Below are 28000 nucleotides of genomic sequence, written 5' to 3'. Positions count from 1 at the left end.
CAGGATCTTGTAAATCATGCTTGCTTATAACTGTAGTGTCGGGTAGGTTTATGACTGTCTTGAATGATCAGAAACTTCTTGCATGATTCTGCTCATCATGCAATAGTTTTGTAATATTTTAATACAATCATAATTCTAATCGGTTATGTTTAAATAAAAGTGCTTATACCTGCAACAACCCGACCCAACTGATCTACACAACAACACGCTTCAGCAATACCACAAGACCAATGCTAACGTATACGACCTACCACTACGCCTGCTAAAATAGAATGAACGGTTTCGGCAATTTTGAAAAAAAAATCTGACGACACTATATCGCCAGCTACCGGTAAATAAAATAAGCGCTATTTCAACGTCAAAGATTTGAGAAGACATCACATACACGAGATACAGTAGTGATATAAATATTCCAGCTACTTCTGGACACATTCTGCCACTGGCTATTGATATCTGTCTTATATACTTATTTCTTCTCTGCTTATGACACAAAGCGCGCGTCTTTAAACAAGAGGTTATAGGTTCAAGGCTTGTCACTGCTACAATTGTGTGCGGACCTATCTTTGGGCAAGACACTTAACAGCAATTACTTCAACTCAGTGGTCACTAATGGCTTGTCCAAATTGTCAGCCATACAAAAAATCTTTCATTGATTCAATTAAGTACTAAATCAAAACAAGCGACACTTCTGATGTTTGTACCTCCCCTTGCATGAACACGACCACGTTTGGCAATATATTGTTGTTATGAGGACGGAAACTGCATTTCGCAACTTTTTGAAAGTGGCAAGAAAAAAATTTCAGGTTTTGGATTTCAGTTGAAAGTAAAGTGATTAGTAGCGTTTGTTAGGTTGTTATAATGGAGGAAGCTAAACCAGTAACTTTAAAACGATTAAAACAATAAATTCAACCAAAACTTTTCTTTGAGGGGGTTAAATTTCAGAGGGGTTAAAAGCGATAAAAAAAAAAAAAGTTAAAAGTGTGTAAAAACAAGCCCAATCCCAAATCCTGCTTTAAAAATGACATCATAGCTTTAAAAGTGATGTCATAGCTGTAATAGTGATGTCATAGCATCAGGTGTGTCGTAGTAACAAGTAAGAATCGATAAAAACAAGTAAAAGCCTAATGAACTCAATACTTAGGCACAATGGTTAATACAAGGCATTAGAATATTCATATGAGGCGCGATTTTCTTAGAAATGAGATCAAGATTTTATAAACGAAGTTATATTGTGAGAATGTTTGCACCATATGTATGCGTTGGTGGCGTAGCAAGGATAACATGGATGTGATGTTAACGTCCTGTGGGGAAAGTTTCAATGGTAAATAGGTGTATTGTATATTATTCTAGATGGGTATATAGCAGTGGTTCCCAACCTGGTGGTCAACTTTGTTGGAAGGTCTACTATACAAATACTAGCAAATTATGGGCATTGTGAATTTTACTGTTTAGAATAAATAGTTGGAAGGAAGAAGTTTGGGAACCGCTGGTATGCATAGTATGTTGAAACACTGAATGATAAAAAAGTTAATTTACGAAACAAGTGTAATTATGACTCGCAGCAACAGTATATATAAAGTTGTTTCATGGATAAGTTCCATTCTATATGGGTAAGGTGCTTGCAAGAGATTTAGAGCCAGATATATCTTATACTGTGATAAAACACAAAAAAACACAGATTGTCTGGTCAGTTTCAATATAAATATTACAGCCAATATACATGACAACAAAATAAAGACAATTATATCAAACATATGAACTGTAAAATTTGCAGGATTGTAAAAGTTGTAAATCCGGACGGTGATCGTTTAATTTTATTGAAAATCCGGACGTAATATGTTTAACGTGCGTCTGTCACTCAAGCTACCAAATCTTGTTATAAAGCGTATTACTGACTATCACCACGACACCACAGTCTAGTGCGTGCGCCTGTGCGATAGAAACCGTTGTTAAAGCTGCGATCTAATGTTTTATGTTCGTCGCGTGTTCGTAATAATCAGCTAATGAAGTCGTTCGAGTAACAAACATTGCCGTGCTGCAATTTGCATTTTGCGCTTAATTGTTACGTCACATGTCTTATTGCAACATAACTATTAACTATGACGTTTCATTACGTAACAATCGGAAGGAATGCCCACTGCCTAACGAACCACGAGATCGAAACATCGTGTTCGAGCTAGGGATGCACATTACAGAATTTCGAATCCGTGAGATTCGAATCCTTTTGTATTCGAATCTAATTACGGGATTCGGTATTCTGTTTAATGACGTAATTACACGTCATCTCATATACTATATTAACAATTTTTGAAACTTATTAATTTTGAAAAAAAATATTTTTGTGTTTGTGGGACTTTCAAGAGTAAACGTTTCGTAACGTCTTTTCATAACCTGCTATACGTTTCATGACGCAAAAACTACCCAATAGTACAATTTTTGATCATTTTACAGCTCATGTTCCAACAAGGCGGGTATGAAAGAGTCAATAAACTGACTTATGTGGGTAAAATTATTTTTTTCCTATAAATATAAAAAGATTCGAAATTCTAGATTCGGAATTCTAGATTCGAAATAAAGTATTCTAGGATATCCTAGAATACCTAATTATTCTGTAATGTGCATCCCTAGTTCGAGCGTCACATTTTTACGCTCTGCGCGGGCGTAGGAAATAAAGAAAGACGCATGCGGTAGCATACATTCTACACCTAACAAACGAAGCAATCGTTGTGAATTTATTCTCGTGACGAGTGACGTAATGAAACTCTGGTTCTCGTGCGGTGCCAACGAACGATGTTTTTTGGCTTCTGTCCAAGCTCGCCCGGGAAGATACTTTGTAATATCATATTACAATTTGCGTTGGTTCCAATTTACTGATAGCGTCGCTCCTCGCTCTTATATTTGCACCAATTAAAATTCACATAAATGCAATTTACCCGCATTTATTAAAGTTTAAACTATTCTTGGTTGCTTGCTTAAAATTATATCGGGAATAAAACAATTATATGAAATATAGAAGCACATAAACCACAATTGTTTTCTAAAATTTTAAGAGTTTATCAAAGGTATTATGACGTAATCATCGTTACATTTTTAATCCACGATGAACGTGCGTAAAACTTTTCATTTGTTTCTACCGATTTGATACGTCGTTTAATAAATGTAATATCATTTTAAATTCACCGCATAATGGTTCCATGTGACATAATTTGTGACAAAATTAGTACAGTAGGTGTTAGGAAAATGCATTTTTTTAATGTTTGCACGAACCGTTTCGTTATTTTAGCTATTCGCCGTGTTCTCGCAATGTAACCGATGCGGTTAAAATAGAGCGCACGTTTATGTCGTCAATAATTACAGAACAAAGAAACCAAAGAGTATATTGTCGGCCGAACGTAAGAAAGTTGATTTTAATATAAATAGGATTTATTTCTACTAAAAAAATCCGGACGTTTTTCGACGATCCGGACGGTGACATTATCACTGAAAAAGGGGTATTTTTACAATCCTGAAAATTTGTATTGAATGTGACCAGAAAATTCTTGCTTTTGCACCTTTTATAAATAAAAATGATTTACATAATATGACAATAAAAATTTCAAACTTTATATTAAAAAGCATTAAAACTTATAAAATGACTTCATGAAAATGTAAAAGCATCAAATCAACATAAACGCACAAAAACTTTGCCCCACCTCATTATGCTCCAGACATTGTATCATGAGTTCAGCGAGTATCAGCACACCCGATCGACCCGACCCTGATGCGCATTGCACAACCACCGATGCTTCGTCCGCGTTTAATCGACGAATTGATTCTAACTCTTCCATGAAACCTGAAAGGGAGGGTTGGGGTTTCTTAATACTATAAAGTGAAACTATTCTACTGAATGAGTTCTACAGTGACGAACACACTATAGGATCATGGGTGTTATTAATATATGGAATTTAGGCCTGAGTTGGCCATAGCCCAACACCAAGGCTGAGACATGTTGTGTTTGTTTAGCACAACTTTCACTGTGTTTTTAAACCTTGTGGAAATCTATTCTATATGGAAACGCCCACAGTGAGGCATGTCATGAGACCTGAGATATATCAGATTTAATACGTTTAAAATATTGAGTGTTTTTCACTGACTTTGGTTTATATTTTACTGCCCCCAACCAATCATTTCTAATATAAACAAACAAACCTAGAAATTCCTTTGTGTCCTTAGGCACCCCTGTCTCCGGCCACCCTAGGTATTGCAACAACCACACACTTCGCTTCTCCCCACGGTGTTCCACAACCAAACTACGAGTGACTCGCTTCCTTGAAACATCGGTGACATCATCGTTTGGTGATGTCACGAACCGACACGATATTTTGAAATCTCCGAACGTTTCATCTTGTTCAGTTGGCCAGTATCGCACACACCGACATTTGCCGTGTTCCTGTGGTGTAGCATGGTTTATTATGGTGTATGAATGTAAGTAATAACACAATACAATCTTTATCATTGGGTGGTAAAGTACAATCAACTTTGCACCCATGCTATGCTATGTATTTACATGATATATACCTATCATAATATTATGATGCAGTAATTGAAATAAACATAGTAGTAACTTAACACAACTCACAAAATCTTTAGCTACAATTAAATAATCCGGCATGTTAGTTAGACTAAGTATAATCTTGAATAGTAACTTAGGTTTTAGTATCAGTTATAAACCAATATACCCGCATGGCGTATACCCATATACACACAATGCGTGTGGCACATACACACGCATAAATACATATACACCTAACAACTCACAATTTCCTTAGCAATAAGCACAACAATAGAAACTCCTTCTTGCCAAACCATCTGCCAGAAGTCACTTTCATAATCATCGAGAGGCGTTTGACATGCAATGTATTTGTGTATTGTGCCGGCTACTTCAACCTGGGGGATATTAAGTTATTAATATTGTTATCAGCATGTTGGCAATGGTTGGGATTGTGTTGCAGTGTTCGGGGTGAAATGTCATCCTATCTTTTAAAACAGGAGTGACATCTAATGTTTAAACAAGGGGACAACATACCCGGAAATTAAATAATAAACACTAACATATTTTCTTTTTATTTTACAATTGTTCCAACCCATTAGTAACCACTGGGTTGAAGCAATAACAGTTAGGTCTTGCCGGAGGATACATGCGGCTATCAGCATCGAGCATTGAACCCGGTATCCCTTGGTTACAATGTAAGCACCTAACCACTAAGCCATGCCAACTTAAGAATATAGACTAATTATCCACACTACATTAATATGTGAATTTGCGATACTTAGATATATGTATAAGGTAACAACCAGACTACTTAGATATATACAAGTGTGAATTTATCTTGTGGCAGGGCAAGGACAGTCATTATGTTCTGTTCCATACACCTCGTGCCCGTTTACCAGTTACCATGTATGTAACTTATTTATCCTCGCATGGCAGGACAATGACAGTCGTTATAATATAAGTGTTTTGTTTCATACACCTCGTGCCAGCTTACAAGTTACCACGTATGTAACTTATTCGGTAATTGTTATTTTGTATTGCTGACAATATAGACAACCCATTAGTGAGAATATAGATACTATTTATCCCCATACCTTAATATGCGATGCGTTAATATACCCCGTGGGGTTGTCATCTGTTGGTGGCAGTGTCACCCTGCAGTCACGATAAGGTATAACCTCCTTAACGCGATCCCTGGTTGCCATGGAGTCAAGATCAAACTGACCACGACGTGTCCTGCATATCCCGTCGTATTCTGTCAATACGTGGCCTTCTGATACTTTCACTTCTAAGTTTAAAACCTGGAAGAATAAATATGGTTATTTGTTGTAACTTGTAATAAATTTCGCGAATCTGACCCTGATCTGGTGCTCATAGAGTCGAACGATTCTTGTGTGAAGAAATACAGTAAGAATCTAGCGCTACAAAAACGTAACAGACAAAAATCCAGTCTAACCAGTTGGATCATATGCGAGATATGTTTCGTTTGAATGGCATCGTCAGTTTTTTATTCATATATAAACTGGGGTTAATCGTAGTTGTAATATTATTGAAGTCAAGCATAAATTAACAGAGATTCCGTTACCTGTGCTACCATGCATAATGTAAATAATGTTTCAATTTTTTCTTATGATCTAAGTATCTTGAGGAGTGACACTATTCCAGTTTTATGCTACACCAACATGTAGTTTATTTCTGATGTTTCGTCTGCCATATGGCAAGACTTCATCACGAAATTGTTTTTTTATACCGTTGAAATGAGCCATTGAAATATTATTTATAACTTAATAATAAACTGGAATAGTTGGTGTAGTTTTTGAAATAAACAGCTAAAACCTCCTAAAACCACTGTGCGCCTATCTTTAACAATAGAGACGAAGCGAAATGGGGACGGAGTTGACGGTCACATGAATAGAAAAAGGAATATATCACGGTTTTAGACAGTTGCGCGTTCTACTCTTTTCTATTTCTGTGTTTAGAACACGCCTTTCTTTGCATTATATACTCGTGGTTTCCTCACCCTTTCATCAGGTTCACCAGACATAGGAACAGATGATTGTCGTTGTAGAACACCATTCAGATTGGTTAACTTGAGTGGAGGTATCTCAGGTGCCGTGCTTCTACGTGAGTTAACTGTAGTTGGGCTGTGAGAGAATCGCGATGTTTGGTTAATGTTTAACCTTTCATGGTTCATGCCTACTGCTCCATTGATAAAATAACCTAGATTTGTTTTAACGTATTTACGCTTGTTATTTTATTCACCACTTTGCAGCAATAGGCCTATATAAGAAACAAAGCCATTCAATTGATTATTGGTAGTGTATGTGGCTGTTTTCCTCAGATTATTTCAGTGTTTCCCGACCTTTCGTGGTTCGTGACCCCTTTCGACACTCAACGCCCCTAACCCCTACTCCGTCAATAAAGCTACTAATATTTGTTTGAATATATAAAAGTGTGTAATACTCTGTAGCATTCTATAAAAGGAAAGGGCATGGACAGAGCTTAATATGCTTGTGACAAATACCACCAACTTAAGTTTACATAACTTGTGGCAAAGTGCCACGGCTTTGACAAGCCACTGTATTTGCTTAGGGCCTTATGTAATTCGTGGCATTTGCCAAACGCCACAGTGAATTTCTAGGTCTGAATAATTATGTGTTAAAAAATAATTTATTTCCCACCTTGGTGTGATTGTTTCATCATCAATGCTTGTTTCAGGATATTCTACAATAAATGAAACAAGTTATTGTGATGTCATAATTTTTTTCAAATACAAATGATATGTTATATGATATCTAATATAGAAAGCATAAAACAAACAACTTTCCAAGATACTGATCCTTGATGACACCATATTAAATATGATATGTTTGTTACATTCACACATGTCATAACCAGTGCATAGTGAGAAAAAGTCAGGGTCACAAATTCAACAATATTTACTCATTTTACCATAATACACTCCCCTTTACTTGTGTCCTATCATTAGTTTGCCCTGTGTTTATAACTTTATATAACAGTTATATAAAGTGAAACTGCTGCTTGTAAATGTCTTACAAAAATATCTGGCCTCTATAAATAATGTCAACCAAATGTAAATTCGTACAGTGAGCCATTAAAAGCAATAAAAGGCTTGAAATATTTTAACCTCTTTTAGGTTGCAGTATGTAATATTATTAACTACAATGGTACTATTGTAAAACTGTAAAACATAACTTTTGTAACTAAATGTACCTTTTAATAGATCTATCGAATGTCAAATTAATTAAAATAATCAAGAAATATAACATAGCATAACTTTTAATGTGTAAAAAATAAAAATATAACATTAAACAACTAAAATAATAAAGGGAATTCGCAACAAAAAAGGGGTTTAACGGCGACAGGTAAAAACTACCTAGGTATTAAATAAGCATGGTAGGTACATCTACTAACCATCATCAAATACTGTAGGAGATGGTGTATGGTAGGGTGGGGGAGGCCCTCGAGTTCGTTTGTCATCAAAACCTGGGTTCACATCTTCCTTCCCATCCATTTGTTGCGTAATGTAGGAAGGAAGGTTCGGTATTGGAGGCTGGGGGCGGGGGATGTTAATGATAATGCTTGGACATTAATGTAAGACAATTTGCAACAAATAAATAATATAAAAAGGTGCCATCACCCAATAATGTTGAATTTGATATTATCTGGTTGTACTATTTGTACTTAGTTACCATTGTTGTTAGTTGATGTTGTATCTAAGTAATGCCCCCCCAATCATGTTATGACTTTATTTTCTACCTCAGTATTTTTGCTTTTCTGTCTGGCCTCCTTTGTTTGACCTTGTTGGTCATTCATTCTTAACATGTAGTTGTACCGTGGTGTCAATACAACATACTACAAACTTTACACTACTGTTGATATGTGTGGACACATCGCCAGCAGAACACTCGCGAATGCCAGACCACACCATAAAGATGGATTGTTTCATTGTTTGGCACACAGGATGAGAAAAGGACTTATTTTATTTTTTGTACATTTTGAAATTAAACTATTTTTAAAGTTTTTTAAATATTTAGTTATTTACCGGAGGAAACACATGACTTACACCTCATGTAACCCCATTTGCAATGTTAACCATTGCTCAATAAATAGTAAATACTTTATATTGTTATATTGTTCCATCATTTTATATAAAAAGGTACGAACAAATGAAATAATACATGGGGGCCTAATGCCCACTGTTTCTATTTAGCAATATAGAGTAGGTAATCTGTATAACTTGTTTGTTACTGTTGGTGTTGGTATAATATTACAAAACTACATTCTTAGAGATTACGCAATCATACCAGTATGAGATTACAACATAAAAGTTACTTTCTCTCTTTTTTCTTTCTCATTCTCTCTCTCTCACTTTCTTTTTTTATTTATCTTTCTCTTCATTCTTTTGGCCATTTCTTCTGAATTTATGAACGGATGAATCTTTATGAATGTAACCTTTTTACCCTCAAGTAGCTGGGCAACAACAGTCGTTATAACACAGATGTTCTGTTTCATACACCTCGTGTCCGCTTACGAGTTACCATGTATGTAACTTGCTTTATCCTCACATGGCGGGGCAACAACAATCGTTATAACACGGGTGTTCTGTTCCATACACCTCGTACCTGCTTACGAGTTACCGCGTATGTAACTTGCTTTATCCTCATGTATATAAGAAAACGACTGTCGTTATAACACAGGTGTTTACAAAAAACTAAACATCAAATGCAGCCTTAATTCAAAATGTACATAACAACATACGCAAGCACATAATACCTAACAACATATGCTGGATATGCAAGCACATAATACCTGTTTGCTTGGTTGAATATCATCACCTTCTTTACTGCGATCACCACCATGAGGAAATACTTTCGTGGATCCGTTGTTCTTATTAGCTTGGTGGACTTCTTGTAATGCTGTGGAATAATATGATGAAACAACATCAATAAAAGAAGATAGTAATTAAAGGGAAATAAACGAATTGTAAATTTATGAATATTCACTTTTCTCTATAAATAGAATAGCTTTTGGAAAATTAAAGAATTAAAAAAATGAATAAATTTAACATCAACAGTATTTATCTTATATTCTTGTATCACGATATAATTTGAAGCAATACAAACACTAATTCATGAATAAAGCTATTTAAAGATTAAAAAGTCCTGTTTGCTTAAATGTTGTTTTAGTTCCCTTTTATTTGCCTACATTATGCCTTGTTGACCGTACGTGTGAAACAATACGCACAACCTTAGCATAATCGGTTGGGGCTATTGAATTGTTTCTATGTGTTTAAAATCAAATAAATAGAGCTATTTGTATAATACTATAAAAAAGCTAAAAAGCTGAAGCACAAATAAAATATCAAGACGCCACCATACTTATTGGGACAATGTTTCAAGCCAATTCAATATGGAGTAAAATCAAACCCAAAAGTACAAAACAAGTCATGTGACAATGATGTAATGTTTAAACTTTGAACAACAAGTTTAGAACAAACACGACAAAATAACAACGGCCATGATTTACCAGGGAGTTCCCATCTTACTACCCAGACCTTTCTTCATTCCAAGCACAAGCCAAGCGTAGACACAGGGTATAAATAGTGCAGTGTGTGGCTGTAGTTGTCAGAATCGGACACAGATGAATACAGTAAGGATCTGGTGCTACACAGATCCTTACTGTATTCCTACACACAAGAATCGTCCAACTATATAAGCACCAGATCAGGGTCAGATTTGCGGATTTATCACAGAAAGGAATGGGTTGTAAAATCCTTATATTTAAAATGTTACATTGCTTTTATTTGTTACTAAACCTATGTTGTTATGTTTTACAGAATTTGTTGTTTTCCTAATGAATGAAATATATTATGAGCAATCGAACAACAATGAAAAGTTCTACATCTGTTTGTGTTGTACTTGTGTCCATTGTGGCTTGCGCTGCAGCAGCTCGAACAAATCAAGACATCAAAGAGATTGCGCAATCTGAGATCAGTAAGAACCAAAACTCGGCAAAGCAAGCACGAATGAGCTGTGCAGTTAATCAATACTATCTAGCTTCCATGTGTCATACATGTATAGATATTTGTGAACAAATTTCAACACAAAAGGAATGCAAGGAACATTGCTTGGGTAAGTGGAGAGTTTACTCAATTTCTAATATCCTTGTTTCTAAGACAAATATTTATCAAGTGTCTGGTATTCTGGTGGGTTTTGGGTGAATTTGGTTTTTACTTTGCATGTAGTGGATTTTATATAAGTAAATACAAGTGCTAGCTAACATTAACATTAGAAACTTAACAAATATGTATAATGGTATAAACTTATATTCACAGCGATGTACATGGTAAAGTGGGAGCTGGGCAAACCTCTGGGTCAAATTAAGCAGAATTCGATGCAAATTGTAAAGTTAAACGAAAGTGTGGTGACCGATGATCAAGTGGAGGAAATAACATCAAACCAACAAACTGAAATTCAACTTTTAAAGCAACAGCTGAAAAAGAATGAAGAAAAATTGGAGGAACTCTATTCCTCAAAAGACATTTGTTTGGGCCTGGTTATTGCTTCGCTGGCCCTAATATCCATTCTACTGCTCTGCTTGTTTTCTATAATGTGCTGCTGTAAGGACAAAATACTCTCCCTAATTGGAGCAGCATCCCGTAGGAACACATACAATGATGTTGAGGGTGTTCCACTGAACAGAAGACGAGACACGGTGGCTTCCTACAGGATAACACCAACCGAGGGTTTATTGAAGCCAAACAATATTCAACCTGTCCAAGATGAATCTAATGAGACCAGAATATCAGGCCCGCGTTAAACTAAATCTACAAACCACCCAGCAATTGGTAAAATAGGCACAATGCTAATATGTCGGTAACTGCTAAAAGAAGGGGAGAAATGCAATGTTAATGCACAGGAACGGACGGCTGCTGCTTGTACTATGATCTACTTGGACAGTTTTTGTGTAAACAATTGGAAAACAATTTTTTTATTACTAATTTAGGTAGATATTTGTAAACATTGTTTGTTTTTTCGTATATTTGTAAAAAATGTTGCCTTTTTTTATTATTTTGAGTACACAATTGTAATTTTTTTATTATTTTGTGTACATAATTGTAATTTTTTTATTATTTTAGGTAAGATGAATAAATAAAAATTGAATGTGTCATATTATAATTCATCTATTCTATAAGGAAGAGGCCCAACAGTGGGACAAGGTTAGGGTAGGCCATACTACACTTAGAAGGAATGTGGATTATAAACGAAGTGTGAATGGAATAAACATACCTCTGGCTCTGTACTGTGCAGTGTGGACGTAAATTATTTCATGGGGTAATGAGGCGAGTGATTAGGCACATATTCTTGGTAGGTTGCTTACATGTTTAAGAAGACTAAGAAGTTAGGAGAATGTCGATTAGTTATTAAAATGTAAGTCAAACAGTACGGTGGGGGAAGATGAGACAACTTTCCTTTCTATTTTCTCGTCCCATTTGATAGTAAACAAAGAACATTCAAAGAATTATAAAACTGTATCCTCACAACTACCATAGACTGTTGTTAATTGTCAGGATATTTGGATATTATGTGCTAAAGGTGTCCTATCTTCCCCCACCCTACTATATGATAAAAAAGAATTTAAATGATGTTGAAGTCCAAATATAAATATAAAACACTAAATATGTTGTTGTATTGCACCAGGAATAGCAAATTATGTACAATTACACCATCTTTACAAGTTACATAAGATTGCATCATGCATGTTTCTCTGGTTCACTAAGATTTCTCTGCAAACTTAAAACCTCTTTTCTCTCTTTTACTCTCAATACCTTTCATTTTTTCTTCTCATTCTCTCAGTTGTACTCTTTTATCTTCCCCTTTCTTTCCTTTTTTCTTTCTTTCTCTTTCTCTTTCTGTGTCTACTTGTGTCTTCCAATAAGTTAAATAATATACCTTGGAGCTCATTTCCTTAACACGAATGTATAATTGCAACAACACAACAACAGTCTGTGTTTTCATACACAACCTACAAAGCAGAAATGTAACAGCAAACAACGCTTTAATGGTATGCACACAAAGGGATATTTTTAGACTTTAAGGTTGTTTACTGGAGATAACATAATGATATTCTGTGTTAAAACCTAAGATTGTAGATAAATATTAAAGTATCATTTACATGAGAAACATCAAGCTTAATACATAATAACATTTTATGTTAAGTATATATAAACCTAAAAGTTTAAGAGTCCTAAACAACATTTTGACAAAATAAACATGGAATTTGTATTAACAGTATGAAGACATATTTCGTGTTGCAATATTTAGACAATGAACCATTCCAAAGCATAAAATGGGAAACATATTTAGGGGAATCACTAGAGGTAGCCCTGGGAGAAACCCCCTTTATCTTTCCCGCATAACCTTTTCACAGGGTCGGCGAAGCATATATATATGTGTGTGGAATGCTAATGACAAGTCAGGCCAGTGGAAGCACTTGCTAAAAAGGTGTAACTGTTACTGAACCTATGCCTTGTAATGTAACTTGTACAAGGATTAACTGAAGGCTTTATTCTTGATCAAATAGGTTTATGAGCAAAGAACAATGTTTAAGTTTACATCTGTTTGTGTTGTACTTGTGTCCATTGTGGCTTGCGCTGCAACACCTTACACAAATCAAGACATCAAAGAAATCGCGCAATCTGAGATCAGTAAGAACCAAAACTCGGCAAAGCAAGCACGAATGAGCTGTGCAGTTGATCAATACTATCTAGCTTCCATGTGTCATCCATGTATAGATATTTGTGAACAAATTTCAACACAAAAGGAATGCAAGGAACATTGCTTGGGTAAGTGGAGAGTTTACTCAATTTCTAATATCCTTGTTTCTAAGACAAATATTTGTCAAGTGTCTGGTATTCTGGTGGGTTTTGGGTGAAATTTAGACCTTTTTTTGTTGTTTTAGATAGTAGGAAGTATATCCAGAGACAAGTATAAGTTAACATTAATTAGCCCCATGTATAAGTATATATACATACATATGTTTATAATAACAATTATTCATACCAATATATTCACAGCAATGTATGTGGAAAAGTGGGGAATGGTTGAACAACTGGAGCCAATGGACACAAACTCCCAACAGATAGAAAAGTTAAACGAAACTTTACAGCTTCAACAACTCCAGATAGAAAAGATGGAAACCAAAGTGAAACGCTTGGAACAGGAAAACAGGGGCAATAGAAATAGAATTTCCTCCCTTGAGTTAATGATAAAAGTATCACCCATTATAGCCTGTGTGATTGTAGCAGTATATTTTCTGCTCAAACGCTCATGTGGAGGGAAAAAAATATCTGATTTTTGTAAGCGGAAAAGTTCGAAAGCACCTAAAAAGCTGAATGATGAAGAAAGCCAGCCGTTTCAAGACAACAGAGAGGAACCAAATGTTTGTAAAATGGGAACAGCTAGAACTGTTACTGGGCCAAAAACAGGAATCAACTTTAAAGGAATCCAACCAAGCGAAGATAATTCGAATGAAACAAGACAACCAGGACCGGCCTAATTAACTTTATTAAGAAAAATTAGTTAAATTTTTAACTTCTGAGATCACTGAAGTATCACTGAAGAGCAGAACAAACCTAGACAAGAATTTAAGCGAAGAAAAACCAACGAACATAGAACAACTTGAACCCTAACGTGAATTTGTTATAAATTATTTAAAATTTTTACTTCTTTATTAATTTATAAACTGAAACATAGGAAAATTAAAAATATTTTTTTTGCTCAGTTACTTGTTATGATTATTTGTGAATTTGTGATTGTTAAAATTTAAAACAAATTTAAATTTTGTCATGCGTATTTAAACTGGTAATAAGTAGCAAATAAAGAAAATTCAATTTGTGGAACACTGACCTTATAACGTATGATAACTGCGTAACTTGTAATGAATAATGTTGAAATGTTTTATACATTATGTCATATAGGGTATTGTTACTTAAATTATAATGACAGCAGTTAGCAAAATGAAACACGCAAGCGGTGCTAAAATTAGAACAACTTTAATCAAATGACCAAGCTAACAACTAAACAAGCAAATAAAGAAAAACAAAAACTTTTTCTTAAGAGGATGATGTCACAGCGAAGCTTTAATCCACTTTGCATTTGGATTTTTTTTAAATATGACCCTTCTTGTGCAGAGTGTCTCAATTCTTAATTCCAGCATTGATTCTTAAATCTTTTGATTGAAATCAAGCTGACATATATTTATACATTTTGACTAAGCTTTCAGATTAAAAATCGCATGTTACCGATTAATACGATTACTTTACTTTATGATCAAAAGCAATTTGATTCAAGTTCTTGTCCAAATCACAAAAGTTGAATCAAATTGATCCTTAGTAAAATGGGAAAAGTGGAATATGAAAAGTTTTATCGAAACTTGAAAACAAATAAAGATAGTTTATAGACTCGCACAGCATCACTTGTTTTGGTGAACTGAAAACACCATGTTAAATGAGGTGTGGAACAAATTTTGTGACTGAGAACACCATGTTAAATAAGGTGTGGAACAAATTTTGTGACTGAGAACACCATGTTAAATGAGGTGTGGAACAAATTTTGTGACTGAGAACACCATGTTAAATAAGGTGTGGAACAAATTTTACCGGGCGTAAAAACTTAGTATTAGGAGTCACGCTGAGTGGAGAACAATGGGGATAAAAGAAACAATTTATTCGCGTCACAGTACATTATATTAATGTCACTATATTGGTACCAGGGGAATACCCAGATAATGGCCATGTGGAAAATATAAGTTGAATACCAATGTGATGAAATCTGTTATTTAACTAATGATTTAAAGCAATGTTTGCTTAAATCCTTTTCATACCGGGCCAATATATAGCATAAGCATGAACCAGTGCTCAACATATATATGTGTACAGTGGCGCAGCCAGGAAAAAAAAAAGGGGGGGGTTTCAATCGCGCCGTAAAGCGCGAAAAATTTTTTTCAAAACCCCCCCCCTTTTCGCTTGAAAACCCCCCCTTTTCGCTTGAAAACCCCCCCTTTTCGCTTGAAAACCCCCCCCTTTCTTTATTCTGAACGGGAGAAATCTCGGACACTAATTTAAAGCGATATAATGTTTCTTTATTCTGAACGGGAGAAATCTCGGACACTAATTTAGAGCGATATAATGTTTCTTTATTCTGAACGGGAGAAATCTCGGACACTAATTTAGAGCGATATAATGTTTCTTTATTCTGAACGGGAGAAATCTCGGACCACGTTGTGGGAAAGTTAGCACGCGACGTCAAACATTGAGGTCAATATTGGGGACAAAAGAGATAAAATATTGTTAGATCACATTAAAACTTCCCCGCGTAATGCAACCTACATTAGTTGGCAAGTCCAGAACGAAATTATTAATTTGTACGAGAGCAGCATTCGGCAATGCATCGTGAACAAGGTGAAAGATGCGGTCTTTTACTCAGTTCTAGCAGACGAAACTAGCGATGTTTCGCTAATCGAACAACTGTCTATTTGTGTCCGTTATGTGGAGGTGGCCAACGACAATAAACCAGAAATTAGAGAAGACTTCTTGGGTTTTGTGGCTGTGGAAAATATGTCAGGACATGCGCTTGCTAATTCAATTATTGAAACGTTAAAGATATGGGGGCTGAAATAACTTTCTGGCAAAATAAGTGGAAGAATTCAGACGTTGACAGCCTGCCAGTAGATATTTTAACTTCATTGGCTTCCGCTAATCCTCAGTTCTTTCCAAATATACATACACTTCTGAAAGTAAGTAGCGCGTTATTTCTTTTTCGTTAAGTGACCTTTATCCACGAACGATTTGTATTTTTTAGATAATAGCGACCCTTCCTGTAACAACATCATCGTCGGAAAGATCGTTTTCAAAGTTAAAACTGTTGAAAACATACCTTCGCAGCACAATGGGACAGGAACGCCTAAACGGTCTGGCATTGCTCGCAGTTCATCGGGACGTTAATATCGATTCTGACGAAATTGTTATGCAGTTTAGTCAGCAAAAAGCAAGAAGACTAAAGTTACTTGTGTAAACGTATTCTTTGTATACAAAAAACATTTGATACTTACGTTATCGCGTAATAAAAATCTCGTTTTCGTTAAATGTTTGTTGGTTTCGTTGGTTGAAAAACGATATTATCAGATTTCAGAAGCATAGTCCACAGCCTCGACGTAGTGCATGTTTTAATTAAAACGAACCTATACGTTTTCAAAGTCATAGAACAACTTCATAGAACAACTTGAACCCTAACGTGAATTTGTTATAAATTATTTAAAATTTTTACTTCTTTATTAATTTATAAACTGAAACATAGGAAAATTAAAAATATTTTTTTTGCTCAGTTACTTGTTATGATTATTTGTGAATTTGTGATTGTTAAAATTTAAAACAAATTTAAATTTTGTCATGCGTATTTAAACTGGTAATAAGTAGCAAATAAAGAAAATTCAATTTGTGGAACACTGACCTTATAACGTATGATAACTGCGTAACTTGTAATGAATAATGTTGAAATGTTTTATACATTATGTCATATAGGGTATTGTTACTTAAATTATAATGACAGCAGTTAGCAAAATGAAACACGCAAGCGGTGCTAAAATTAGAACAACTTTAATCAAATGACCAAGCTAACAACTAAACAAGCAAATAAAGAAAAACAAAAACTTTTTCTTAAGAGGATGATGTCACAGCGAAGCTTTAATCCACTTTGCATTTGGATTTTTTTTAAATATGACCCTTCTTGTGCAGAGTGTCTCAATTCTTAATTCCAGCATTGATTCTTAAATCTTTTGATTGAAATCAAGCTGACATATATTTATACATTTTGACTAAGCTTTCAGATTAAAAATCGCATGTTACCGATTAATACGATTACTTTACTTTATGATCAAAAGCAATTTGATTCAAGTTCTTGTCCAAATCACAAAAGTTGAATCAAATTGATCCTTAGTAAAATGGGAAAAGTGGAATATGAAAAGTTTTATCGAAACTTGAAAACAAATAAAGATAGTTTATAGACTCGCACAGCATCACTTGTTTTGGTGAACTGAAAACACCATGTTAAATGAGGTGTGGAACAAATTTTGTGACTGAGAACACCATGTTAAATAAGGTGTGGAACAAATTTTGTGACTGAGAACACCATGTTAAATGAGGTGTGGAACAAATTTTGTGACTGAGAACACCATGTTAAATAAGGTGTGGAACAAATTTTACCGGGCGTAAAAACTTAGTATTAGGAGTCACGCTGAGTGGAGAACAATGGGGATAAAAGAAACAATTTATTCGCGTCACAGTACATTATATTAATGTCACTATATTGGTACCAGGGGAATACCCAGATAATGGCCATGTGGAAAATATAAGTTGAATACCAATGTGATGAAATCTGTTATTTAACTAATGATTTAAAGCAATGTTTGCTTAAATCCTTTTCATACCGGGCCAATATATAGCATAAGCATGAACCAGTGCTCAACATATATATGTGTACAGTGGCGCAGCCAGGAAAAAAAAAGGGGGGGTTTCAATCGCGCCGTAAAGCGCGAAAAATTTTTTTCAAAACCCCCCCCCTTTTCGCTTGAAAACCCCCCCCTTTTCGCTTGAAAACCCCCCCCTTTCTTTATTCTGAACGGGAGAAATCTCGGACACTAATTTAAAGCGATATAATGTTTCTTTATTCTGAACGGGAGAAATCTCGGACACTAATTTAGAGCGATATAATGTTTCTTTATTCTGAACGGGAGAAATCTCGGACACTAATTTAGAGCGATATAATGTTTCTTTATTCTGAACGGGAGAAATCTCGGACCACGTTGTGGGAAAGTTAGCACGCGACGTCAAACATTGAGGTCAATATTGGGGACAAAAGAGATAAAATATTGTTAGATCACATTAAAACTTCCCCGCGTAATGCAACCTACATTAGTTGGCAAGTCCAGAACGAAATTATTAATTTGTACGAGAGCAGCATTCGGCAATGCATCGTGAACAAGGTGAAAGATGCGGTCTTTTACTCAGTTCTAGCAGACGAAACTAGCGATGTTTCGCTAATCGAACAACTGTCTATTTGTGTCCGTTATGTGGAGGTGGCCAACGACAATAAACCAGAAATTAGAGAAGACTTCTTGGGTTTTGTGGCTGTGGAAAATATGTCAGGACATGCGCTTGCTAATTCAATTATTGAAACGTTAAAGATATGGGGGCTGAAATAACTTTCTGGCAAAATAAGTGGAAGAATTCAGACGTTGACAGCCTGCCAGTAGATATTTTAACTTCATTGGCTTCCGCTAATCCTCAGTTCTTTCCAAATATACATACACTTCTGAAAGTAAGTAGCGCGTTATTTCTTTTTCGTTAAGTGACCTTTATCCACGAACGATTTGTATTTTTTAGATAATAGCGACCCTTCCTGTAACAACATCATCGTCGGAAAGATCGTTTTCAAAGTTAAAACTGTTGAAAACATACCTTCGCAGCACAATGGGACAGGAACGCCTAAACGGTCTGGCATTGCTCGCAGTTCATCGGGACGTTAATATCGATTCTGACGAAATTGTTATGCAGTTTAGTCAGCAAAAAGCAAGAAGACTAAAGTTACTTGTGTAAACGTATTCTTTGTATACAAAAAACATTTGATACTTACGTTATCGCGTAATAAAAATCTCGTTTTCGTTAAATGTTTGTTGGTTTCGTTGGTTGAAAAACGATATTATCAGATTTCAGAAGCATAGTCCACAGCCTCGACGTAGTGCATGTTTTAATTAAAACGAACCTATACGTTTTCAAAGTCATAGAACAACTTCATAGAACAACTTGAACCCTAACGTGAATTTGTTATAAATTATTTAAAATTTTTACTTCTTTATTAATTTATAAACTGAAACATAGGAAAATTAAAAATATTTTTTTTGCTCAGTTACTTGTTATGATTATTTGTGAATTTGTGATTGTTAAAATTTAAAACAAATTTAAATTTTGTCATGCGTATTTAAACTGGTAATAAGTAGCAAATAAAGAAAATTCAATTTGTGGAACACTGACCTTATAACGTATGATAACTGCGTAACTTGTAATGAATAATGTTGAAATGTTTTATACATTATGTCATATAGGGTATTGTTACTTAAATTATAATGACAGCAGTTAGCAAAATGAAACACGCAAGCGGTGCTAAAATTAGAACAACTTTAATCAAATGACCAAGCTAACAACTAAACAAGCAAATAAAGAAAAACAAAAACTTTTTCTTAAGAGGATGATGTCACAGCGAAGCTTTAATCCACTTTGCATTTGGATTTTTTTTAAATATGACCCTTCTTGTGCAGAGTGTCTCAATTCTTAATTCCAGCATTGATTCTTAAATCTTTTGATTGAAATCAAGCTGACATATATTTATACATTTTGACTAAGCTTTCAGATTAAAAATCGCATGTTACCGATTAATACGATTACTTTACTTTATGATCAAAAGCAATTTGATTCAAGTTCTTGTCCAAATCACAAAAGTTGAATCAAATTGATCCTTAGTAAAATGGGAAAAGTGGAATATGAAAAGTTTTATCGAAACTTGAAAACAAATAAAGATAGTTTATAGACTCGCACAGCATCACTTGTTTTGGTGAACTGAAAACACCATGTTAAATGAGGTGTGGAACAAATTTTGTGACTGAGAACACCATGTTAAATAAGGTGTGGAACAAATTTTGTGACTGAGAACACCATGTTAAATGAGGTGTGGAACAAATTTTGTGACTGAGAACACCATGTTAAATAAGGTGTGGAACAAATTTTACCGGGCGTAAAAACTTAGTATTAGGAGTCACGCTGAGTGGAGAACAATGGGGATAAAAGAAACAATTTATTCGCGTCACAGTACATTATATTAATGTCACTATATTGGTACCAGGGGAATACCCAGATAATGGCCATGTGGAAAATATAAGTTGAATACCAATGTGATGAAATCTGTTATTTAACTAATGATTTAAAGCAATGTTTGCTTAAATCCTTTTCATACCGGGCCAATATATAGCATAAGCATGAACCAGTGCTCAACATATATATGTGTACAGTGGCGCAGCCAGGAAAAAAAAAAGGGGGGGTTTCAATCGCGCCGTAAAGCGCGAAAAATTTTTTTCAAAACCCCCCCCCTTTTCGCTTGAAAACCCCCCCCTTTTCGCTTGAAAACCCCCCCCTTTTCGCTTGAAAACCCCCCCCCTTTCTTTATTCTGAACGGGAGAAATCTCGGACACTAATTTAAAGCGATATAATGTTTCTTTATTCTGAACGGGAGAAATCTCGGACACTAATTTAGAGCGATATAATGTTTCTTTATTCTGAACGGGAGAAATCTCGGACACTAATTTAGAGCGATATAATGTTTCTTTATTCTGAACGGGAGAAATCTCGGACCACGTTGTGGGAAAGTTAGCACGCGACGTCAAACATTGAGGTCAATATTGGGGACAAAAGAGATAAAATATTGTTAGATCACATTAAAACTTCCCCGCGTAATGCAACCTACATTAGTTGGCAAGTCCAGAACGAAATTATTAATTTGTACGAGAGCAGCATTCGGCAATGCATCGTGAACAAGGTGAAAGATGCGGTCTTTTACTCAGTTCTAGCAGACGAAACTAGCGATGTTTCGCTAATCGAACAACTGTCTATTTGTGTCCGTTATGTGGAGGTGGCCAACGACAATAAACCAGAAATTAGAGAAGACTTCTTGGGTTTTGTGGCTGTGGAAAATATGTCAGGACATGCGCTTGCTAATTCAATTATTGAAACGTTAAAGATATGGGGGCTGAAATAACTTTCTGGCAAAATAAGTGGAAGAATTCAGACGTTGACAGCCTGCCAGTAGATATTTTAACTTCATTGGCTTCCGCTAATCCTCAGTTCTTTCCAAATATACATACACTTCTGAAAGTAAGTAGCGCGTTATTTCTTTTTCGTTAAGTGACCTTTATCCACGAACGATTTGTATTTTTTAGATAATAGCGACCCTTCCTGTAACAACATCATCGTCGGAAAGATCGTTTTCAAAGTTAAAACTGTTGAAAACATACCTTCGCAGCACAATGGGACAGGAACGCCTAAACGGTCTGGCATTGCTCGCAGTTCATCGGGACGTTAATATCGATTCTGACGAAATTGTTATGCAGTTTAGTCAGCAAAAAGCAAGAAGACTAAAGTTACTTGTGTAAACGTATTCTTTGTATACAAAAAACATTTGATACTTACGTTATCGCGTAATAAAAATCTCGTTTTCGTTAAATGTTTGTTGGTTTCGTTGGTTGAAAAACGATATTATCAGATTTCAGAAGCATAGTCCACAGCCTCGACGTAGTGCATGTTTTAATTAAAACGAACCTATACGTTTTCAAAGTCATAGCCGCATAAAAAAATTTTGTAATTCTCAAAAAAAAAAATTTTAATTTTCAATTCTCAAAAAAAAAAAAATTTTTTTTTTTAATTTTTTTTTTTTTTTTTTATAAAAGGGGGGGGTCGCGACCCCCGAAACCCCCCCCCTGGCTGCGCCACTGTATGTGTATGACGTCATTGTCGATCAATATTTGGTTTGTTCGTATCATGACATGCACAAAGCATTGATGATTGACCGTTGCATAAAATGTAGTTTAAAACATTGGCCGAAACTTTACTCTTTACTTAGGTATAATATTTAAACCCCACAAGTCAAGAGTTAGAAAACATTGGTTTCATATTATATGATTTTAACGAAACTGTGCCTAAATAAGGGATTGCGCAATGTGGCGCAACATGTTGTTCAACACACACAGTTAGAGATAGTCGGAACTATCTCTAACTGCCGCGCAAAAGTTACTTTGAGTTATAAAGTTTCACAATATAATGCTTGTTATTAAATATTGCAATATTGCACCACCTTGAATAAGCAACACAAGTAACTAACTTAACAACTAAATATAGGCATTATGTCATTCATATCTAAAGGACCTCTCCCATATATAACAAAAAGATTAAAACAACATACGAGATATTTGAATTGCATAAACACCAATTATATCCTCTTTAATAATCTAGAATGGTAGTGAACACAATAGAAGTTCAAGTTAAACTTGGCCACAAGGATCTGGTGAAACATAACAGACAAAATTCCAGTCCAACCAATTGTATAGTATATAAGATATATATTTCGCCTAAATGGCATCGTCAGTCTCTATTTAAATAATAACCTACACCGGTGATAAACATAATGAATGTGTCAAAGTCGAGTTAACCACAAAGCACAACCTTAAAGCTAAAAATTCCAACAAGGAGAAAAGCACACAGGATTATATTACGGATGGTTTCAGTTGAAAAGCGCTGCTAATCAAAATCATACAGAACACATGTGTTTTAATAGTTTTCATTGCAAATTTGCAACATGCAATATTATAGCAATTGAACGCAGGTTTAATGCATGCTGCTTTTTTTACCAAAACACCAAACTTTAAAAAGTGACCCTTGTCCCTTAGTAACAAGATTTTGAGCCCAGCCCAGAACACTTGGTTTTTAACCTTTTGACTTCCATTATAATATAGCAATAGCACGTCAATTCAAGGTACAGCGCTTTTTTACCAGAACACTGAGCTTGAAAAATTATTACCCCCATTTACAAGGTTTAAAGCTTAAACAATCCTATTAAACATAACATGGGTAGCCTCACCTTGTTCTTGTAGTTTTTGTGATAAAATATAATCCTGAGTGGAAACCTCTTCATCACTGCTATACACCAGCATGGTGGCGGTGGAAGCTTCCTTTGTGTGGTGGTATTCATGTGGGGAGAAGCCGTCCTGTTATGAAAATAACGTTACAACAAGAATCAATCTGATCTCTTGCCAAAAATCAAAATAAGAAAAATGAGACATGAAAAGTTTTAACATAACTTAAAAAGAAATAAAGATGGCATATAGACACGTACTGTATCGGGTATTTTGGTGAACTGAGTACAAACAATGTTAATAAAGCAATAAACAACTTAAATGGGCGTAAGACATGGGAAATCATTACAACATAAGCACTTTATTTGTTGTTAGCAATTTCGGCAAAATACAGTGCGCCAATTATTAATTATTAAAAGACTTTATTTTCACCCTAAAAAAAAACCCTTCTTGTTCTTTTTTCTAAAGTTTTTGTGTTTTGGGCATTTGGGTGAGAAAGTTTAATACAAAGCATATGTGCATGGATTAAATACAAATGCTATGGTTTATGTAACAGGTTAGATACATATGTGCAATTGTGCATCCTGAGCAACTTGTTAAAACAGTTGGTATAGCACACAGAAATAAAAAGAATAGAACACGCATCTCCAATTTTGAGCAGTTGCGCGTTTTTTTATGATATATCACCTCTTAAGTCCAAACCACTTTAAAAGGTTGCATGTTATGCTAACAGATATTCAAAGCAATAATCAGGGATATCTTATCTAGTACAAGTGATTACATTGGATGCATGCTGGTCTTAACACACAACATTAGTTACTGGAATAGTCATTAGGCAAGGATAGTCAGACACACAATCCTGTGAAACAAATTTAACTTATTGGTTGTAATGTTTAGTGTTTACTGATTAATGCAGTGTAGAAAATTCAAGGGTTGGCCTGCCTATAGCATTTTATTTTACACATTTATATAACTATCACAAACACAAATAACTTACAAAGTTTTTTGCTGCTTGCTGTGGGGGTGGGGTAAAGAAGCTTTGTTTAGGGGAATCCCCACTGTGGTTGGAACCTGAACAAAATGTTTGGTGATAAAACAAAATATATACATAGTGTATGGTAAACTTGCAATTTTTAATTGGGGTGCAATCAAATGTAAGTTAACCATATAATATGTTCAAAAATTATACATTATGTCCCTTTTGATTAGAGTGCAAGCTGTGAGATTGGGGTTTCACTGTAGTAGCCAAGCCAGTACAATGATATGGCAGCTTAGCTCCAGGTCAGGACACATGGCGCCAAGGGTTGATGAGCACTGCCTACATGGATAGGCAAATATGTAGGTATATGTTGGTATTAAACACAAGTACCTGTTAAATGAGATGGGACTTGGTGGTGGGGGCTGTTCTTGACCTCTCTACGTTGTTGTTGTTGTTGTTTCTGTTGTTGTTGTTGTTGTTGCTGTTGTTGTTCTTCGTACGTAACTCGTTGCAAGTAAGCCAACACCTGTATGTGTTGTAGTGTAAGTTGGTAGATTGGAACATGTGGTTTATTTATGAGGGTTAGGTCCTACATCGCTTGCTATGGGATAAGAACCACTGGGTTGGATTAATTGCCTATATAATGTCTGGGTGTCTTACCCAAGGATACATACACCTATCAGTACCAAGCATCAACACCAGTATCTTTCCGTTGCGTTTCAAGCACCTAACCACTGACCCACAGTATTGGGGTCATGTATTATATTGTGGTGAGAAGCAAACCATTTATCATGCAATGTGTTGCTTGCAATGGTGCAGTAAATACAAAAGGTTTAACCTAAGCTCTGGTCAATAACAAGCAATAACTTATATTGAACAACAGCATATACAGAATAGACTATTAACAGTTTTAAACAGTTGACTATAAACACACGCACACATGTCAACTAAAATATGAACAACAGCAAATGCATTGTACAATATAGTAAAAGAGAAAGTATCCGACTCACAGCATTTTCTTGACGGGCCAATTGTTCCTTCCTATTCGTGGAATCATCGTTGGAACCTTGTGTCTGTGATATGATGTGTATTAACCATTATTATGTAAACAATGATAAAGTATCCAGAATGTTCTATTCTATATGGGTGAGGTCTTATGACTATTGTAAGCTTGGGAGTTTGAGGTTTATACAAGAGTTGACTCATTACCCCGACACATAGCAGATGCAACAGATTTGAAGACACAAATATACCTTGGGTGAAAGAATAAAATGACTAATTCAGTGTAATTGTCTAATAGCTGCAGTTTTATCATATTTTAAACAAATATAATTATGGCGAATACCGGAGCTATCACCACAATTCAGGGCTTAGGTTATAAATTGTCAAGCTATCCTGTACAGTTTGTTAGGATCAAAAGCTAAAAGAATTTTTACGAAATTATGTTTATATTTATATTAAAGAGCATAATGTTGAAGTTGATGTTTACCTGGTGTAATGCCTGTCCACTCCTACTGTGTGGATGGGGGTGGCTCAAATGTGCTCGGATCTGGAGAAAAACGGATTCTTTTAAATAAATTTAAGTGAAAATTAGTTTTTGAGAAACTTTTTGTACTGTATTCTGGTGTAAAAACGAAATGTTAGGATTGTTAAGAAATCTCACCACAAAAAAAGGATGTTTTATTATTTACTAAAAGTAAAGTTTTAAAAATTGGATAATGCCTTGTAGTAATAGCAGCAAAACAATTGCAGAGAATATCCAGCGTAAAGCACGGTAAAATGAATACCTGCTGTTCATTGTAGAAGTCTTCACTCCCTGATTCAACGGTTGGCAGTGGAGGTTGGTGGCGTCGCTGTGGGAAGCCTTGTTGTAGATCAGGGCTGCTGGCAGATATCGAACCATTAGGTCGATAATCTGTTAGATCTGGGGTACTGGCGCTTCCCGCACCCTGGTAGGGGGGTGGGGGCTTCGTGAAGTGACGGTATAATTGCATCTCCGAAACATAGAAATGTTTTGCAGCCTGTTGGGAGGATTACTGCATGGTAAAATTTTCTCTATCTAAAATAAGAGAATCCCAAATAAAATATATATTACAGAATACAATTGATTGGACGTTTGCAGCCTTTTAAAGGAAAAGGGAATGATTATTATTGTGTAGTAAAAAAATTTCTCTTTTTGAATAAGGCAGTAAAGATGGCATTTTTGGCAAATAAGCCTTGTGTGATCTTGTTGAAAAGGTGTAACTTATTTGGCCTTGCATGGCGGGGCAACGACAGTCGTTATAACACGGGTGTTCTGTTTCATACACTTCATGCCAGCTAAGGAGTTACCACATATGTAACTTATTTGGCCTTGCATGGCGGGGCAACGATAGTCGTTATAACACGGGTGTTCTGTTTCATACACCTCATGCCCGCTAAGGAGTTACCACGTATGTAACTTATTTGGCCTTGCATGGCGGGGCAACGACAGTCGTTATAACACGGGTGTTCTGTTTCATACACTTCATGCCCGCTTACAAGTTACCACGTATGAAACTTATTTGGCCTTGCATGGCGGGGCAACGACAGTCGTTATAACACAAGTGTTCTGTTTCATACACTTCATGCCCGCTTACAAGTTACCACGTATGAAACTTATTTGGCCTTGCATGGCGGGGTAACGACAGTCGTTATAACACGGGTGTTCTGTTTCATACACCTCGTGCCTGCTAAGGAGTTACCACGTATGTAACTTATTTGGCCTTGCATGGCGGGGCAACGACAGTCGTTATAACACGGGTGTTCTGTTTCATACACTTCATGCCCGCTAAGGAGTTACCACATATGTAACTTATTTGGCCTTGCATGGCGGGGCAACGACAGTCGTTATAACACGGGTGTTCTGTTTCATACACTTCATGCCCGCTAAGGAGTTACCACGTATGTAAATGTAACTTATTTGGCCTTGCATGGCAGGGCAACGACAGTCGTTATAACACAAGTGTTCTGTTTCATACACTTCATGCCCGCTAAGGAGTTACCACGTATGTAACTTATTTGGCCTTGCATGGCGGGGCAACGACAGTCGTTATAACACAAGTGTTCTGTTTCATACACTTCATGTCCGCTAAGGAGTTACCACGTATGTAACTTATTTATCCTCGCATGGCGAGGCAACGACAGTCATTATAACACCGGTGTTCTGTTTCATACACCTCATGCTCGCTTACAAGTTACCATGTATGTAACTTATTTATTCTTCCATAAGTTCTCACACTAAGAATTTATAAGTAAAAATATTTATGGCAAATTTAAATATAAACTGTTGAATTACTTGTTGCTGCTGGATTGTGTTTGCGAGTTCTGGTGTGCTTCCCAAGTTATGAGGCATTCGGGTTGGTTCGATATGTCGCAACTGAGAGTGGGAGGGTGTGGTTGTTTGGGGGGTGGGGGAGGGACTCATGGGATGCGTCGTAATGTATATGGGGTTGGGAGCCCGTGGTGGGGTCCATGGGGGGCTGGCTGCGACGGTAGTTTAGGGGTGGGTGTTGTTGGGGGTAATGTGCATAGTTGGGGCCGTGGATTACTTGGTGGACAAGTTCTTGTTGCGAGTAGATCATAGAATGGGGCCGTGGTTTCATCACCGCTTGTGATATTCCTGGGGTTAGGGGTGTTAAGTACATGAATACAAAGCTATTTAATGAATAGGTAGTATATGAATACACACATATATTTGATTGGAAGCTTACAGA

At 35.7% G+C, this 28000-nt stretch overlaps 6 protein-coding genes across 6 annotated transcripts; 5 read left to right on the top strand and 1 right to left on the bottom strand.

The window, feature by feature from the left end:
- Positions 1 to 726: 726 nt before the first annotated feature.
- LOC149727552 (uncharacterized) lies at positions 727 to 27857 on the bottom strand. Its single transcript, XM_089888727.1, has 16 exons — positions 27583 to 27857; positions 26054 to 26287; positions 25756 to 25815; positions 25277 to 25339; positions 24657 to 24792; positions 24285 to 24358; positions 23293 to 23419; positions 9365 to 9471; positions 7967 to 8105; positions 7213 to 7255; positions 6552 to 6675; positions 5626 to 5832; positions 4798 to 4926; positions 4189 to 4429; positions 3693 to 3832; positions 727 to 1301 (listed from the first exon to the last, which is right to left on the bottom strand). Exons 1-16 carry the CDS (start codon positions 27709 to 27711, stop codon positions 1173 to 1175), a joined length of 2082 nt encoding a protein of 693 aa, XP_089744853.1. The 5' UTR covers positions 27712 to 27857; the 3' UTR covers positions 727 to 1172.
- Positions 10401 to 11733, top strand: LOC149727557 (uncharacterized). The gene is made up of 2 exons (XM_089888730.1): positions 10401 to 10686; positions 10890 to 11733. The coding sequence occupies exons 1-2, from the start codon at positions 10413 to 10415 to the stop codon at positions 11372 to 11374; spliced, it is 759 nt and encodes a 252-aa protein (XP_089744856.1). The 5' UTR covers positions 10401 to 10412; the 3' UTR covers positions 11375 to 11733.
- LOC149727556 (uncharacterized) lies at positions 13118 to 14456 on the top strand. The gene is made up of 2 exons (XM_089888734.1): positions 13118 to 13400; positions 13632 to 14456. The coding sequence occupies exons 1-2, from the start codon at positions 13157 to 13159 to the stop codon at positions 14111 to 14113; spliced, it is 726 nt and encodes a 241-aa protein (XP_089744860.1). The 5' UTR covers positions 13118 to 13156; the 3' UTR covers positions 14114 to 14456.
- Positions 15639 to 16700, top strand: LOC149727555 (52 kDa repressor of the inhibitor of the protein kinase-like). Its single transcript, XM_089888742.1, has 2 exons — positions 15639 to 16351; positions 16417 to 16700. Exons 1-2 carry the CDS (start codon positions 16220 to 16222, stop codon positions 16627 to 16629), a joined length of 345 nt encoding a protein of 114 aa, XP_089744868.1. The 5' UTR covers positions 15639 to 16219; the 3' UTR covers positions 16630 to 16700.
- Positions 18216 to 19279, top strand: LOC149727554 (52 kDa repressor of the inhibitor of the protein kinase-like). Its single transcript, XM_089888741.1, has 2 exons — positions 18216 to 18930; positions 18996 to 19279. Exons 1-2 carry the CDS (start codon positions 18799 to 18801, stop codon positions 19206 to 19208), a joined length of 345 nt encoding a protein of 114 aa, XP_089744867.1. The 5' UTR covers positions 18216 to 18798; the 3' UTR covers positions 19209 to 19279.
- Positions 20822 to 21882, top strand: LOC149727553 (52 kDa repressor of the inhibitor of the protein kinase-like). Its single transcript, XM_089888740.1, has 2 exons — positions 20822 to 21533; positions 21599 to 21882. Exons 1-2 carry the CDS (start codon positions 21402 to 21404, stop codon positions 21809 to 21811), a joined length of 345 nt encoding a protein of 114 aa, XP_089744866.1. The 5' UTR covers positions 20822 to 21401; the 3' UTR covers positions 21812 to 21882.
- Positions 27858 to 28000: the final 143 nt, after the last annotated feature.

The sequence above is a fragment of the Ciona robusta genome, chromosome 11, assembly GCF_009617815.1.
Source record: "Ciona robusta chromosome 11, ASM961781v2".
Classification (NCBI taxonomy): domain Eukaryota; kingdom Metazoa; phylum Chordata; class Ascidiacea; order Phlebobranchia; family Cionidae; genus Ciona; species Ciona robusta.
This window is presented reverse-complemented; position numbering and strand designations above follow the sequence as displayed.

Bases quoted from the DNA above. Each gene is read 5' to 3' on its own strand.
- LOC149727557 (XM_089888730.1), top strand. From the start codon at position 10,413: ATGAAATATATTATGAGCAATCGAACAACAATGAAAAGTTCTACATCT. The intron at 10,687-10,889 runs GTAAGTGGAGAG...TTATATTCACAG, and splicing joins ATGCAAGGAACATTGCTTGG to CGATGTACATGGTAAAGTGG.
- LOC149727556 (XM_089888734.1), top strand. From the start codon at position 13,157: ATGTTTAAGTTTACATCTGTTTGTGTTGTACTTGTGTCCATTGTGGCT. The intron at 13,401-13,631 runs GTAAGTGGAGAG...ATATATTCACAG, and splicing joins ATGCAAGGAACATTGCTTGG to CAATGTATGTGGAAAAGTGG.
- LOC149727555 (XM_089888742.1), top strand. From the start codon at position 16,220: ATGGGGGCTGAAATAACTTTCTGGCAAAATAAGTGGAAGAATTCAGAC. The intron at 16,352-16,416 runs GTAAGTAGCGCG...TGTATTTTTTAG, and splicing joins ATATACATACACTTCTGAAA to ATAATAGCGACCCTTCCTGT.
- LOC149727554 (XM_089888741.1), top strand. From the start codon at position 18,799: ATGGGGGCTGAAATAACTTTCTGGCAAAATAAGTGGAAGAATTCAGAC. The intron at 18,931-18,995 runs GTAAGTAGCGCG...TGTATTTTTTAG, and splicing joins ATATACATACACTTCTGAAA to ATAATAGCGACCCTTCCTGT.
- LOC149727553 (XM_089888740.1), top strand. From the start codon at position 21,402: ATGGGGGCTGAAATAACTTTCTGGCAAAATAAGTGGAAGAATTCAGAC. The intron at 21,534-21,598 runs GTAAGTAGCGCG...TGTATTTTTTAG, and splicing joins ATATACATACACTTCTGAAA to ATAATAGCGACCCTTCCTGT.
- LOC149727552 (XM_089888727.1), bottom strand. From the start codon at position 27,711: ATGAGTCCCTCCCCCACCCCCCAAACAACCACACCCTCCCACTCTCAG. The intron at 24,359-24,656 runs GTACTTGTGTTT...CATTTTGTTCAG, and splicing joins AGTCCCATCTCATTTAACAG to GTTCCAACCACAGTGGGGAT. The intron at 23,420-24,284 runs GTAAGTTATTTG...TTTTCATAACAG, and splicing joins AGCAAGCAGCAAAAAACTTT to GACGGCTTCTCCCCACATGA.